The sequence below is a fragment of the Salvia hispanica genome, chromosome 5 (genome assembly GCF_023119035.1).
Source record: "Salvia hispanica cultivar TCC Black 2014 chromosome 5, UniMelb_Shisp_WGS_1.0, whole genome shotgun sequence".
NCBI lineage: Eukaryota > Viridiplantae > Streptophyta > Magnoliopsida > Lamiales > Lamiaceae > Salvia > Salvia hispanica.
In genome coordinates this window covers 409,273-424,877 of record NC_062969.1, presented here as the reverse complement: position 1 = coordinate 424,877, position 15,605 = coordinate 409,273, and the positions used below count along the sequence as shown (strand labels likewise).

At 37.1% G+C, this 15,605-nt stretch overlaps 3 protein-coding genes across 3 annotated transcripts; all 3 read left to right on the top strand.

The window, feature by feature from the left end:
- The first annotated feature begins 634 nt into the window (after positions 1–634).
- On the top strand, positions 635–5,546 carry LOC125188658 (protein PAT1 homolog 1-like). The gene is made up of 5 exons (XM_048085646.1): positions 635–916; positions 1,027–1,181; positions 1,592–1,648; positions 1,761–1,836; positions 2,782–5,546. The coding sequence occupies exons 1-5, from the start codon at positions 853–855 to the stop codon at positions 4,863–4,865; spliced, it is 2,436 nt and encodes an 811-aa protein (XP_047941603.1). The 5' UTR covers positions 635–852; the 3' UTR covers positions 4,866–5,546.
- Positions 5,547–7,148: 1,602 nt separating this feature from the next.
- On the top strand, positions 7,149–10,955 carry LOC125188073 (UDP-arabinose 4-epimerase 1-like). Its single transcript, XM_048084814.1, has 11 exons — positions 7,149–7,451; positions 7,540–7,597; positions 8,022–8,077; positions 9,032–9,156; positions 9,241–9,354; positions 9,430–9,537; positions 9,616–9,707; positions 9,778–9,919; positions 9,998–10,222; positions 10,386–10,530; positions 10,774–10,955. The coding sequence occupies exons 4-11, from the start codon at positions 9,034–9,036 to the stop codon at positions 10,953–10,955; spliced, it is 1,131 nt and encodes a 376-aa protein (XP_047940771.1). The 5' UTR covers positions 7,149–7,451; positions 7,540–7,597; positions 8,022–8,077; positions 9,032–9,033.
- A 71-nt stretch (positions 10,956–11,026) lies between these two features.
- LOC125186966 (uncharacterized oxidoreductase At1g06690, chloroplastic) lies at positions 11,027–14,220 on the top strand. Its single transcript, XM_048083456.1, has 10 exons — positions 11,027–11,366; positions 12,451–12,542; positions 12,638–12,678; positions 12,764–12,928; positions 13,010–13,032; positions 13,113–13,184; positions 13,273–13,440; positions 13,529–13,611; positions 13,678–13,740; positions 13,893–14,220. Exons 1-10 carry the CDS (start codon positions 11,147–11,149, stop codon positions 14,076–14,078), a joined length of 1,113 nt encoding a protein of 370 aa, XP_047939413.1. The 5' UTR covers positions 11,027–11,146; the 3' UTR covers positions 14,079–14,220.
- Positions 14,221–15,605: the final 1,385 nt, after the last annotated feature.

Genomic DNA, 15,605 nt, shown 5'->3' with positions numbered 1-15,605 from the left:
AAAAATCACTATAGATCTCTGGCCAATAGAAAATAATCAAATATCATAACAATTTTAAAAATTTACGAGAGATGTCAAATATTTTAGTTATTAGAAAACAACTCTAACCACTCAACATCTCTAATCAATAAAAAAAATCATATGATTTTGACGTTTTTTTAAAAAATATTTTGATAATTTAAAAATACTATAGTTTTCATTTCATTATTATCCCATAAATATATAGTCGGTAGTGCTACGTGTCGATTGAATTGAAAATTATATTCGTATAATAACCAAACACCTAACCCTATTTCATTTCATTCATTAAAAAAGAAATACACAAATCACACTCGTATCTAAAATCTCTTAATTAAACCTACTAATTTTAAACACGATCTATCCAAAAACAAAATTTAAAAATTTAAAAACATACTACTAATCTAATTATATAACATATCCCTTCACATTTGATGACGAATGACGATCATTCATTTTTATAAAATTGGTGTTATGCAATATATTAACATAAATAAAACAATGATCATAATTATAATAAACTTTAACTTGATTTTGACGTAATTAATAATTTCTCTCTCGTGTCGTCTCTCTCGTTGCTCGCGCGGAAGCGAATATACATACAGTTTATATATATATATATATATATACACAATGCTCGGCCGATCTTCGGCCTCTCTCTCCGTCACATAAATATGGGAACGGGTAACAGTTTACTGTGCGCGCAACAGTGACTGTTTTCGTCGCCGGCTTCAAAGCCCTAATTATCGCGGTGGCGGTGGCGGTGGCGATTAAATCGCCGCTCATGCGATTTGCAGCTAGGGTTTCCATTCCGCGTCTTCTAATTTGGTAATTATGGAGAGATCTGGAGGGAGGGATCTCAGCGACTTCGCCGACCGTACCAGCAGCTCAATTTCTGGTTCGCGACTCTTATTATCTATTTGATTTTGCAATGTTCGATTTCCGAGCTAGGATTGTGCGTTGTGAATTGATTTTGTTGCATCCTTTTATGTGTATTGCTTGATGCAGATGCGGCGCTGTTTGATGCTTCGCAATACACTTTTTTTGGGAAAGGTGAGGTGGATGAAGTGGAATTGGGGGGATTTGAAGATGAATATGGCTCTGCGCCTGGAGTTGGTGGGGAAGATGATCTGAATGAGTATCATCTGTTTGACAAAGATGAGGTGAATTATAGAAACTACATTTGTCATATTGCAGTAGTAATGGTTGTATGCCTACATTGCATATGTATTCTTGTTCTAATAATATGATACTTCTTTGTTCTGAAAAAAAAATCAAATCTTCAAATTTGACACTTGCATTTGGTAAAAAAGAAAGAACATACCATCACAGTGGGTTTTTCTAACATAAGTTGCATTCATGAGTTTTCTAAGATACATTCTATGAGCATCAAATCATTTTTTGTTTTTATCATGGGACTAATTTTATGCTTGTATATTGTACCTTCTGCTGTTAATTTATCAGTCATGACAAGATTTTAACTTTTTAAGTTGTTTGTTGGTTAAATTCTTCACTTGATTATCAGTATTTGTGTGCTTAAACATTAATTGTATTCTTTTGTTCTTTTTTGCAGGGATCAGGATTAGGACAATTATCTGATATTGATGATCTGGCTACTACATTTGCTAAGGTAAGTTGTACTTGACTTGGCTTTCAGATCTTGTATACAGTGGTGTTATGGTTCTTCATTTGCTTGTTCATGTAATGCTATATGCATTTATTCTTATTATTTTCTTTTGCAGTTAAACAAAGTTGTTTCTGGACCTAGGCATCCTGGTGTTATTGGTGATCGAGGATCTGGATCTTTCTCAAGGGAGAGTACGTTCTTAGAATTTTAGCTATTTTCAAAATCATACTTCTTTTTAATTACTTGTGTTTCTTCACCCCCACATGCACGATGGCACTCATACTATAGTCACCAAAGGGTCTCTTGTCCTTTATTAGATATGGTTTATGATATAATTTTGCAAAGGGGCGTAATCCCTTAGGACTTCATATGTTACTCATATTAAGAGAAATAGGATTATAGTGCACTGCTGCTACTGCAGCATGTTTGTGACGATGAAGTAAATTTGGTAATAACAAGTACCATTCCTTTCCATAGGCAGGATGTTGGTTTAATATGCCACTGGCCCATAGTGTTCTCCTCTGTTGGGATTTTAGTACCATTATGGTTTCTTGAAAGGCTAGGGATAAAAATGCCAATTTACACAGTTCAAGGGAAAATGGGCATTCATGATTTCTTTGAGGATTAAAAATTCAAACAGAATACACAATTTGAAGACTACTTAATTAATTAATTATTGACTGACCACTTTGAACTCATATGCAAATATGCACAGTAGTTTCCATGCTGTATAAGAAGCTCCAGGATATCAATTATGAATGAACTTTATTTGCCTTGGAGGCAATATCATTAGTTTTTTGCTTGTTGCCACTTTATAGAGCTTCAAACTATGTCATGTCTGGGGTTTAGCATGGTGATCGTGGCCCATGGTAACTGAATTACTGAGGAAGAATGCTTCAACCTAAATCTTAAGATTTGCATCAAAGTTCTCATTTGTTACTTTTATTTGCTATTTAGTTATCTCTGAATGATACTGGTAGTTTTGTACATATGAGGGCTAGAATAAGTTGAAATTGTATAATTTACTTACAAGTATGTACTTCCATTTTCCAGATTATATCGCTTTGTATTCCTTTTTTGTCTTTATGCTTCTTGAATCAGCAGATAGTTTTGTGATTCATGTTCTATTATTTCAGGCTCATCAGCTACTGAATGGGCACGGGAAGCAGATTTTTCTGATTGGGGTGACCATCACATGTCAGACTCGGAGTGCTATGAGGAAAACAAGAGGTGGTCATCACAGCCACATATCTCTTCATTATACCGCCAAGAATCTACACCATTATATAGAACATCATCATACCCTGAGCAGCAGCAACCGCTGCAACACTGTTCTAGTGAGCCCATTTTAGTCCCAAAATCATCTTTCACTTCTTTCCCTCCACCAGGATCTCAACAAGCTTCACCAAATAGTGCTCATCATTTTAGTTCGTCGTCTCTTTCTGGTGGACCCCAGTTGCAAATTTCTTCTTCGAGCAACTCCTCATTAGCTAATTCTGCTCTTCTTTTGTCTGGCATGCCACGTGGATACCATTATAACCCAAACATGTCACGTTTATCCTCACCTAATATCTCACGTCACAACCAACTTCAAAATCAATGGAGCACTCATGCTGGTGTCCTTCATGGGGATCAGTCTATTCTCTTAAACAGTGTAATGCAGCATCAGTATCAAAGTGGGTTATTACCATCACATCTGCTGTCCCCCCAGCAGCTGAGAGGACAGCTTTCATTCCAACCATCATTAGCCCATTTTTCAGCATTACAGTCTCAAATATATAGCACTTACCCATCTCCTTCACAGCTAAAAAAGTATGGATTAACAGACAAGAAAGAAGCCAAACCTAAATCTGGAAAGAGCAGACATTCAGTCAGATTTTCCCATCAAGGCTCTGATGCCAGCAGTCATAAGAATGAGACTAATTTTCCACAAATTAGATCTAAGTACATGACTCCCGAGGAGATTGAAAGCATTCTTAAGATGCAGCTTGCTGCTGCTACGCATGGCAGTGATCCATATATAGATGATTATTACCATCAAGCAAGACTTGCTAAGAAGTCTGCTGAAACAAGGTCAAGGTTTCGTTTTTGCCCATCTCACCAGAAGGAACAATCTTCCCGTTCCCGTAACAGTTCTGAACTACAGCCACATCTCCATGTTGATGCTCATGGAAGGGTTTGTTTCTCTTCAATTCGCAGGCCGCGTCCTCTTCTTGAAGTTGACCCTCCTCCCTCTGCTTGTGGGGATAGTAATGCTGAACTGAAATCATCTGAGAAGCCTTTGGAAGAGGAACCAATGCTTGCTGCGAGGGTAACTATTGAAGATGGCTTGAGTCTTCTTCTTGAGGTCGATGACATTGATCGGCTGTTACAGTTCACTCAACCCCAAGATGGTGGGAGCCAGCTTAGGCGGAAACGCCATGTTCTATTAGAAGGATTAGCTGCGTCTCTTCAGCTAGTTGATCCCCTGGGAAAAAGTGGAAATGCTGTTGGGCTCTCCCCCAAGGATGATATAGTGTTTCTACGTATAGTTTCCATGTCCAAAGGCCGGAAACTTATTTCAAAGTTTCTTCAGCTTCTCATACCTGGTAGCGAGCTTGCTCGAATAGTTTGCATGGCCATTTTCCGTCATTTAAGATTTTTGTTTGGTGGTCTGCCCTCTGATGAAGAAGCAACTATAAGCATTAACGATCTGGCCAAAAGAGTCTCTCTATGTGTTAGTGGAATGGATCTTAATTCACTCAGTGCTTGTCTCGCAGCAGTTGTTTGTTCCTCCGAACAGCCGCCTCTTCGTCCAGTAGGCAGCTCTGCGGGAGATGGTGCATCAGTCATTTTGAAGTCTGTTTTAGAAAGAGGCACAAACTTGTTAAGAGATCCTCAGTTTAGTGGAAACTACAGCATCCCTAATCCTGCCCTTTGGCAGGCTTCCTTCGATGCCTTCTTTGGTCTCCTGACAAAATACTGTGTGAGCAAGTATGACAGTATAGTGCACTCGTTATTTGTTCAGAGTGCACCCAACACAGACGCAATTGGTCCTGAGGCTGCAAAGGCTGTAAGTAGAGAGATGCCTGTGGAACTTCTACGTGCTAGTCTGCCTCATACTGATGAGAGTCAGAAGAAATTGTTACTGAATTTCGCTCAGAGGTCAATGCCCGTTACTGGATTCAATGCTCCTGGTGGAAACAGCGGACAGATAAATCCCGAATCTGTCCGAGGCTGAAATGGAAAGTATCTAGAAGCTCTGAATTGTGAAAAAACAGTGGTCTGGAAGCCACTATCTTGGTTGGTTCTTCTTTTGAGTTCTGTTCAAAGTCTTGTTGCGGCAGAGATTGAGACAGAGCATGTGTATACGTCGGGCAGATTTTAACGCCTTAAGATTCTACATCTTAGTCTCTCTAATGCCAAAGATCCCCTCTAACCCGACACTCCACTCTGGCGGTGTCTCATCCCTTTTAGGTCCGTGAAAGGGTTTCTTTTCTGCTTCCTTTTTATTGTTATACTTTCTTACCCCTTTTACACGACTGTGAGTGACTGAGTTCTATGTCGAAAGCTCTTGTATGCTTTTAAATCTAAAGAGCTTTTTGTTTTGACGCATTTTCTGTAACTCTGTTTGAAACCTTTGGACTCTTAAGGGTGAAATGTACAGCTAAGGTATGGCATTGACGATGGTGGTGTTTTCTCTCTTGTTCGTTTTGCTTCCTCCGTAGAAATTAGGAGAGCCGGTGTCATCCACTGTTGGGATATGGGCAGTAATGTAGCTTGGGAGATGGTTGTTTTAGAGGAAGCTTGTAATAGCATCAAACAATCTTGTAAGTTGGATTTTCTGGGATTCTACTAGCCCATTTTTACAGGCTTTGTAGATCTCTTTTATGGTTATCTCTCTCTCATTAATTTGAGTTTCTCTCTGATTTGCCATATTTTCTTTTTGGGAGTAATGGTATATTGTTGAATAAATGTACTTTTGTTTGGTTGAAGATGTTTGGCAGGTTTGGTTGAAATATGGATTGGAAATTTGCCTAATATTTGGACTTTGGGGGTTTAGATATATATGAAAGGACTATGTGAGTATCTATGAATGTAAAAGCCACAAAAAGCTATAATTTGTAGGTTGAAAAGGAGGGCATCTGACAATCCAATAGCAAGATGAGAGAAAATTTAACATTTAAAACTTTGGTAGACGTCCACATTTTTTAATGACTATAAATATGAGATGTTAGGTATCTATCATAACAATATGGGAGACTTTTAGTAGATGTAGCACTCTTCAATCTTTGTTTCTCTCTTTCCTATTCTTTGATTTAGGTATTTTCCTTTCCTCTTTCTCAAAAACAAATATATCAAGACAAAAAGGATTGTCTAACGAATTCATCACCATTGATAATTCTTGGAGACCAAAGTATTTCTTCACACGACTTATAGAAAAAGCCTAGATACTTTTATAATAAAATTCAATTATGGCTAAAACAATTAAAATTATAATTAAAAATTAATTATATTTTCAAGGAATCCTAACCTAAACCAATTAATTACATATTTAAAATAAAATCAAGATATATTGGTAGGTAACCCCAGAAACCGACAATATCCAATAATGGAAATATTTTAAACAAATATATTAGGTGAATTGTCAAGTTGACTTCAAAAATAAATTTTGCTATACTGTCTTCATTAGTTTTGTTTTATTGCTTCCATTGTTCTTAATGACGAGAAATTAAATTACAAGAGTATATTTAAAGTAATTACTTTGCTTAAAATGGAGCTGATAAAAAAGGATAGTTATTAATTAGTGATTTCACATGGGAAAGGCTTTTTCTTCATTCTCATCTGCGTTGACTGACAGCATTACAATAAGATAATATATTTGACTTTTTCAATTAATCAACAATAATACCAGCAAATTAAAAGATTACAACAATCAATTAAAAAATATAATTGATTTTTAAATAACATGATAAGAAGTTGGCTAGGGCTGCACGTTTCAACGTTAATGTCCCAATCAAGAAATTTCATACCATAATTTATTTATTTTATACTATTTCAAACAATTGTTATTATGACCAATGTAAATTCTAGATTATTGATAAATAATAGTAATATTATTTTTTAATCACGATTAATTTTCAAAACTACGCTTCTGTTCCTAATTTCCTATATATATGGCCAATTGAATACTATAATGCAACATTTATTGCAATTTACTATCTTTTGACTAATTAAATTGGTTAATACTTACTTAATAAGCTATAAATCCTCAGCATCGGTTGTAATCTTGTAGCATTTGATAATAGTAGAAATTTGTAACCTTTTAATTAGAAAATATATGTAACTGTTTTTGCTTCTAATTAACAAAAATGACAATATAAACAAACTTCTAAAGACTAGGTAATAAATTATTCAAATATTGACATCCCTTCAACAAATCAAAAGCCAGATTACTAGCAATATTCTCCAAAGGAAATTAAAAAAAGCAAACAAAAGAAAAGTCTTTAACTTTGAATAACTACATGAAATTAGACTAAGTCTCTTTCTCTCACACAAAAACACACACTGAGATGCATGGATGTCTCATTGGTTTCATGGCAAAATTTGCGTGCTAAGCATAATTGCAATCTCCTCATTACAAGGCTTTGTTCATCTTTTGTTGTACTCATCAACATGGTCCACTTTTCTTCCATCACACAATATAATGCTCATCAGATTCTCTTAATCACTCCAGATTCATGATTCATTCACTCCCAATTACCTACTTAGAACCATTTTTATATGTATAAATCCATCTAGAGAGAGAAGGCATTTGACATTTGAGGTTTGATTAGTACTTGGTCTCTCTGTCTCTTGGTCTTTAAAAAGGTACTAACCAGCATTTATTCTTTTTATTTTCTTCTTCTTAAAAGTTTGTTCTTTTCATCGATCTCATGCAAATCTTCATCAAAATCAGATAATTGGAATTTGGTATTCTCTCTCTCTCTCTCTCTCTGTCTTTATTGATTGCATGGTCATTGGTGTGGAATTCTTGGAAATGAAACAAAAAGTGTGAAAAAGATTCGATTTTTATGGTGGGATTATGAGTTCTTGATGATTTGATTATGTGGGCTCTTATGTTTTAATGTGTAATTACCTCATAAGGATTAGTTGATCTCGGAATTTTATACTATGATTCTATTCCATACGTAATAATGACTGCTCACTGGCAATTTATATCTTTTTATACTGATTTATTACTTGTTATGAGCTCACATTTTGATAAAGAATGATTCTTGGCATCTTTTTTATTTGAAGGTTCATTTCATCTCTTTTCTTGATCAACCAGAATGATTTTTCTTGTTCTAATTTGATGATCATTAATGTTGCCAAAAACCAAACTTTTGAAATGCAGTGAGGAGATTTAATTCAAGCTCATTGACTCATTGCATTGCATCCTCCATTTACAAGGTGAAAAATCAATTCTCATGCTTCGAGTTTTTGGAATTTTTGAAGTGTGTTTGTTTATTGTGTTTGTGTTGATATACTACTAATCATCTAATCATAGTTTATGGATATTTGAAGTGCTAAAAAGAACAAGATTTCTTATAGGTACAGAAAAATTTTAGTTTCAAAAGCCTTGATGAGTGTATGATTGGATGTATTTCTTCTGCCTTGATGAAAATTTGGAATGGATTTAAATGGTGTTTCTTGTTCAATAAGAAGATCAGCATGCTTTTCATTTCTCTGTATTCTGCGCGGTTTTGAGATGAAAATCAAGATGTAGCAAAGGGTATTCATGGGAAGTGTTAGTTTCAAGCTTGTTTCTAGTGAGACAGAGATCATTGCACAAATTGGATATATTTTTTTTTTGTTGTTAACATCATCCGAATGGTGTTTTCATGTTCAAGAACTGCTCGTTTCGAGTCGTGTAGTGTCTGCATTCAACAAGAATTTTCGTAGCTGAAGAAGTGTTGGTTTCAAGCATTTGTTGCAAAAATTGGATATTTTCTTTTGTTGTTAACATTATCTATTTTCTTTTGTGGTTAACGTCATCCAAATGGCGTTTTCTTGTTCAAGAACTGCTCGTTTCGAGTCTTGTAGTCCTCTGCATTATGCATTTCGAGCAAGATGTGTAGCAAAGAGCAGAAGCAATGTGCTTTCAATGGTGTTTTCTTGATAAAGATAATTACAGAATCACATCTTTTTCCTTTGTTTCAATGAAATTTTAAAGTGGAATTCAATGGTGTTTTCTTGTTCAAGAACATCATGTCTCCACTCTGCACTGTGTTGTGGTTTTGAGACGAAAAACGTGCTGAAAACACGCGTTAAACCTACTCCATCTCGTCTCCGATCACACATTAAGCCTTCTGTTCTGCTCCATCCTATGATGCTTTCGTGCTAATCTCAAATCTCGCGCTGCAGGTATGGATTTCATGGAAACGAAACGACGAACCAACTTAACTAGGCAGCTTCTCGTGGTGGCCGGAGTCACTGCACTTGTCATTCTCATCATCAATTGGTCTAATAGCACTTCAACCTCTCTCAAGGTATACCTTTTTCCCCCATTCCCTTATGCATCACACACTTGAGTTTCTTGCTGATTCGATCTAAGATTTTCGCGCGCGTCTCAGTTCTCTCAGCACGAGCCTGGAGTCACACACGTGCTAGTGACCGGAGGGGCAGGCTACATAGGCTCCCACGCAGCTCTTCGCCTCTTAAAAGACTCATACCGCGTGACTATAGTGGTATCTCTCAAATCATTCCCATAGATAGACTTATGCATATATGCAGACGGATGGCTTAGCGCGTTTTTTTTGTAGGATAACCTCTCCCGTGGCAACCTTGGCGCCGTTAAGGTCCTCCAGTCGCTCTACCCCGAGCCCGGGCGTCTCCAGTTCATCTATGCCGATTTAGGAGATGCATCTGTGGTAATTTTTGGCCTAATTTGGCCTAATTTGGCCTAGTTTAATGAAAAAAGTTAGTAATTTTTTGTGTTGTTGAATTAGGTGGACAAAATATTCAGAGAGAATGCATTTGATGCTGTGATGCATTTTGCTGCTGTGGCCTATGTTGGCGAAAGCACGGCCGAGCCTCTGAGGTGAGACGTCGTCGCGTTACACCACGTTGCAGCAAGAGCGTGCTCGATCTTAACCCTCGATGTGATGCAGGTACTATCACAACATCACCTCGAATACCCTCGTGGTGGTGAAGGCTATGGCGGCCCACGGAGTCAAGACTCTGATCTATTCGAGCACTTGCGCGACGTATGGCGAGCCCGAGAAGATGCCTATTACGGAGGTTACTCCGCAGGTTGGTTTGGCATTGTCTCGATCAATTTTTTTTCGGGTTGAAGCGAGGCGTTTTAGAGTGGTTTTTCGACGTGTTTAGGTGCCTATAAATCCGTATGGGAAGGCCAAGAAGATGGCGGAGGACATGATTTTGGACTACTCGAAGACCTCGGACATGGCTGTGATGATCTTGAGGTACTTCAACGTGATCGGGTCCGACCCCGAGGGGAGGCTCGGGGAGGCCCCTCGTCCCGAGCTGCGCGAGCAAGGGAGGATCTCGGGCGCTTGCTTTGATGCGGCTCGAGGCATAATCCCCGGCCTAAAGGTTTGTTTTTCAACTTTGACCATACATAACAAAGATATATTTGTAATTTAATAAATAAAACAACTTAGTAGTAATAATAAATGCAAAAGTGAGACATACTAAAAAGAAAAATACTTTACAAATAATCATAATATGACCAAATAGCACTACTCTGCGGTTACAGATCAGAGGAACTGACTACAACACTGCGGATGGAACTTGTGTGAGGGACTACATAGATGTCACGGACCTAATAGACGCACACGTCAAGGCTCTAGCACATGCCAAGCCCAAGAAAGTCGGAATCTACAACGTTGGCACGGGAAAAGGTTCGTCCCTTCTTCTCATCTCCTAAACTAGAGCTAACAAAACCGGTCCGACCGATAAGTTAGAGGGGACCACAATTTTTCGGCCTAGTCCAAATGTGTCAATTTGTACAAATTGACACGGCCCGGCCCAAATCTCGATAGAAGTGGGCTGTGTCTGCGGGCCGGGCCCAAAATAATTCACTGGCCCGGCCCGAAAAGCCAACATTTCAAAAAAAGTATCTTACTCGATATTTCGAAACACAGGTAGCTCGGTGAACGAGTTTGTGGCGGCCTGCAAGAGGGCGACGGGTGTGAACATCAAGGTGGAATATCTTAGCCGGAGGCCCGGGGACTACGCGGAGGTGTACAGCGATCCTTCGAAGATTTGGAACGAGCTGGGATGGAAGGCCAAGTACACGAATCTTGAAGAGAGTTTGTCGAATTAAATAAATTGAATTACAATTGAAAATATTTATCCTAAAATAAAGAAAAATAGCATTTCTTACTCAACCACGTATTTGAAACAAGAACCATACACGCTTAACCACAGTCCACAAGATCACTTCCATTGGACTTTAATTAATCAATTCTGCTCAACAAAAACTGTAATTCTTAGCGCAATTGATAGGAAAAATTGATGGCTTTGCATTTGAGCAACGCTTGCTTCTCTGCGATGAGCAGGGGAAGTAAAGTTGGTGCAGTGAGAGGTGTGGCTTCTGAGCAAGGGAGTGTGGCGGTGAAGACAGCTGAGGTGGAAAAATTGAGTCTTGGAGGGTCCCAACAGCAGGTGACCCGGATTGGAATCGGAGCTTGGTCGTGGGGCGACACCAGCTATTGGAATAATTTTGAGTGGGATGGTGAATTTTCATGCCTTGCTTGTTATTCTTCTTCCCAGATTTTGTGATTCTTGATTTTGTCTGTGTGTGTGTTTGATGCTTTGTGTGGATTGATTTAGTTGTGGTTGTAATCTTTGTTTGTTTCTATTTTGCCTTTGTTAATGAAGTGTCATTGCTGTTGAAGAATGTGGTGATTTGAGAATGTGGTGGTTTGAGTTTCATTATGGTTGTGATTTTGCTGTTTTTGATGATGAATGGGAAAATGATTTTGCTTAATTTTGTGTGTGTGTGTGTTTGATGTTTTGTTTTGATTTTGTTGTGATTGTAATCCTTGTTTGTTTATTGAAGTTGTTGGTTTTATTTTGCTTTTGTTGTTGTGAACTGTCATCTTTGTTGTGTTGAAGAATGTGGTGATTTGAGCTTCTTTATGGTTTTGATTTTGGTGTTTATGATGAAAATGGAACATAATTTGGCATCTGTGAAAGATGAACTGGCATGGAGTGTGATGAAATTCTTTTTTTATTGTGTGTGTAACATTTTTTGATGTTTGGCCCTAATGAAATTCTGAGAATGAAGAAGATGACGTTTGCCCTCATTTTACCCCTAATTGCTATACGGAAAATCGAAAAAGCAGAGCTTTGTGATGATGGATTGGAAAAAATGGGAAGTTCTGCATCATTTCACCATTGAATTCTTGAATGAGAAACTTATTTGGGAAATGATTCATTTTCAAATAGGACACTTATCCGGGGATGGATAGAGCGTTGGTTATAGTTATAGATTTGAAATCGATTATAGATGTTAATGCAGCTGCAGGTAATGGCTAGGGAGAATAATCTCAAACTTACTTTTCTTGTAGCATTTCTTGACACTCCATCATGATTGTATTGAGCTATGAAGTATATTTTCAATGTTAGTGTCCCCTCACAGAGTTTGTGAGCGCGTGTGCGTGTTCTTGCCTGAAGTGAAGCAATATGGACTGAATCCTACATACATTGCTTTCGTTTCTTGAAAATCGGCGCTCATTGATATCCAAACACCGTTATGATAGTGTTGGAATTGTGAAAAATGATGTACTAATGTTGCCCTTATGATTTGATTACAGATAGGAAAATGAAGGCCGCCAAGGCTGCTTTTGATACGAGTGTCGATGCTGGTATAACCTTTTTCGACACTGCAGAGGTTTATGGCTCTCGGGTGGGAAATGGTTTGGTTTTTCAACTATTGCTTAAACTCATTTCATTAACTATCCACAATTTACTTAGAAAAATTGTTATGTTTTGCTGTTGCAGATGTCATTTGGTGCTATCAGCTCTGAAACACTTCTCGGAAGGTAATGATAGATCGCAGTCGTGACTGAAAAAAACGCGTTATTCCTTTTCCTTTTCTTGATGATTGAGGTGTTTTATGTTGCTAAGGTTCATCAAAGAAAGGAAACAAAGGGATCCAGAGGTGGAAATTGCTGTTGCTACTAAATTTGCAGCTCTACCGTGGAGGCTTGGACGCGAGAGCGTTGTTTCTGCTCTGAAGGAGTCTCTGTCTCGTCTCCAGCTTCCGTGTGTGGAGCTCTACCAGCTACATTGGTATAGGCTGCAGATTTCATCAGTTTTTTTTCCGTGCAATTTTTGCTGCATAACTGATTTATTTCATCATGCACGTTTCAGGCCGGGGATCTGGGGAAACGAAGGTTGCTGATGACTACTACGTTTGTCGATTTATCGTTGAAGATTAACGGTTATTCTTAGAAATTTGGAATTGTTTTTCTAGGATACATCGATGGCCTAGCAGATGCCGTGGAGCAAGGCCTTGTGAAAGCCGTTGGAGTCTCAAACTATAGCGGTAAATTTTGTGACTGATCTTCGAATTTTGTCTATTGTTCGTTATGTTTTCGTGAAGAGAAGTGGCACGAAGGAGTTTTTGGTTGCAGAGAAGCGCCTTCGTGCTGCACACGAGCAACTCAAGAAGAGAGGTATACCTCTTGCTTCAAACCAAGTGAACTACAGCCTCATATATCGACTCCCAGAGGAAAACGGTGTGAAATCTACCTGTGATGAGCTCGGGATCACATTGATCGCGTATTCACCAATCGCTCAAGGTGCCATTCTTGTGTGTGTGTTTTTGAAGAAAGTGTTTTTGTTTTGGAGAAAAAAGGCCTAAATTTGGTTGTTTTTCTTGAATCTTAGGTGCTCTTACAGGGAAATATACACCGAGCAACACGCCATCTGGCCCTAGAGGCCGGATTTACACCCCCGAGTTCATGTCAAAAGTGAGTCCTCGTAGGGTTTAAGGTTTAGTGTTTAGGCTCCAATTCTCTAACTTTCCGTTTCTGCAGCTGCAACCTCTTATAAACCGGATCAAGGAGATAGGCGAGAGCTATGAAAAAACTCCGACTCAGGTTCGTTTCCTTGCTACATTTCGTTTTGCACGAATATCTAAACTTACTGCACCTTCAAAACGACGTTGAAAAGGCTTTTAATGTTCGTCTTGTGATTGAGAATTGGACCAAAGTTCGTGATTTTTTTAGTTGATCAAAAAGTTCGATCACAGGTAGTCTTGAACTGGTTGATAGCTCAAGAGAACGTCGTTCCAATCCCCGGAGCCAAGAACGGGGAGCAGGCTAAGGAGTTTGGTGGAGCAATCGGGTGGCGGCTCACCAATGAGGAAGTCGAGGAGCTACGGTCCATGGCCTCGGAGGTCAAACCGGTCATCGGTTTCCCGGTTGAAAAGTTGTGAGGTTTGCTTCAACTTCAGCTTAATTAGACCAAACATTTATACATATGTATCAAATGTTCTACTGAACTCAATTCTAGATTAAGACATTTAATAGATGATGGAAATGTATAATAGTAATAAAATTATTAATAGTTTGATTTTAGATGTTGGAGGGAAAAAGTTACTAGACCATATGCTTTCTCAGTGACATTTCTCAAAAGAAAAATTGTTAACACTCTAAATTCATGATTTTTTGTAGTAACTAATACATTTCCTTTTTTCTTTAAGAAAGCTTGGGCTGCAAAATGCAACTTGACATCTTCATAAAAATGATTTGACATTTTTTGAGAACAATAAATGACAGGAGTATAAAATAAATAAAAAATTGAAAAAGAAAATCTAAATCAATCATATTCTATCAAGAACAAAAGTGGGGTTATGATTATCAGAATCTTTAAATTTTAGCAGATAAGTTATATTCTGACACATTCAACACTGGCGGCTCCCATAATTTCTCACCATTGTAGTAATATGTAATTATTTTTATCTACAAAATGATTTTTTTTTTTGCATATATACAAAGTATGGTAGAACTCCACTAATTAGCATAATTATTTTTGGTGTTAAAAGAGTTATTCAATTATTATTTAATTAATTTTGTTTTGGTTCTAATTAAGCTATTTGATACTACAAATTTAAATTTTATATTTGAATTAAATTAAGTTTAATCTAAGAAATGTTAACTGCCAGAGAATCTCATTTACCAATCATTTCTGAGGGTTTGTATTCAATTGTAACTTTGCATCTAATCATGGATGTCGAAGAAGATTGTGAAACAACCTAGAAAGAAAAAGTCAAATAAAATTAATAAAGTCAAATAAAATTAATACTCCTATCAAATACATGTATTCATATGATATTCAATTCATGATTTAAATGCTAGATGATTGAGAGAAAAGAATCGAGAAAAGGAAGCCAACTTTCAACTACATGTATTCAGACCATATATCAATATAAATTCTTAATTTGACTCATTCATAATATATACAATTAACATGTGTATAATGTGACAAGAAAATTACATTACATGATCAACACATCTAAATTTATTTCATAACATGATACTCCGTATGAATAATCCTCCCTCGTATCAATGAAATTAGTAAAATAGGAGATAAAAAATTATTAGAATGATTTCTTTAAATGAATTATACAATAGAACTTTTTTTGGGGTATTAAATTCCTAAATTTTCACAAAATTCTAATTTTGCATATTAGCTTTGAAATCCATACATAAATTGTCAAAGTTATTGATTTATTTTGATTTTGCAATAGAATTATTTTGCTCAAATATAGCTTAATACAATGCATAGTTCAACAAATGAAATTATTTAAATTAATATAATACGATATTATTTTGTTACCTAATAAGATAACTTCATTTTTATTCAAGTCTGATAGTGTCGCGTAAGTAAATCATAAAACTATGTCAACGTCGAAATCATTGGTTGCAAAACTACAACAAATCAATAATTTGATTGTGAAATC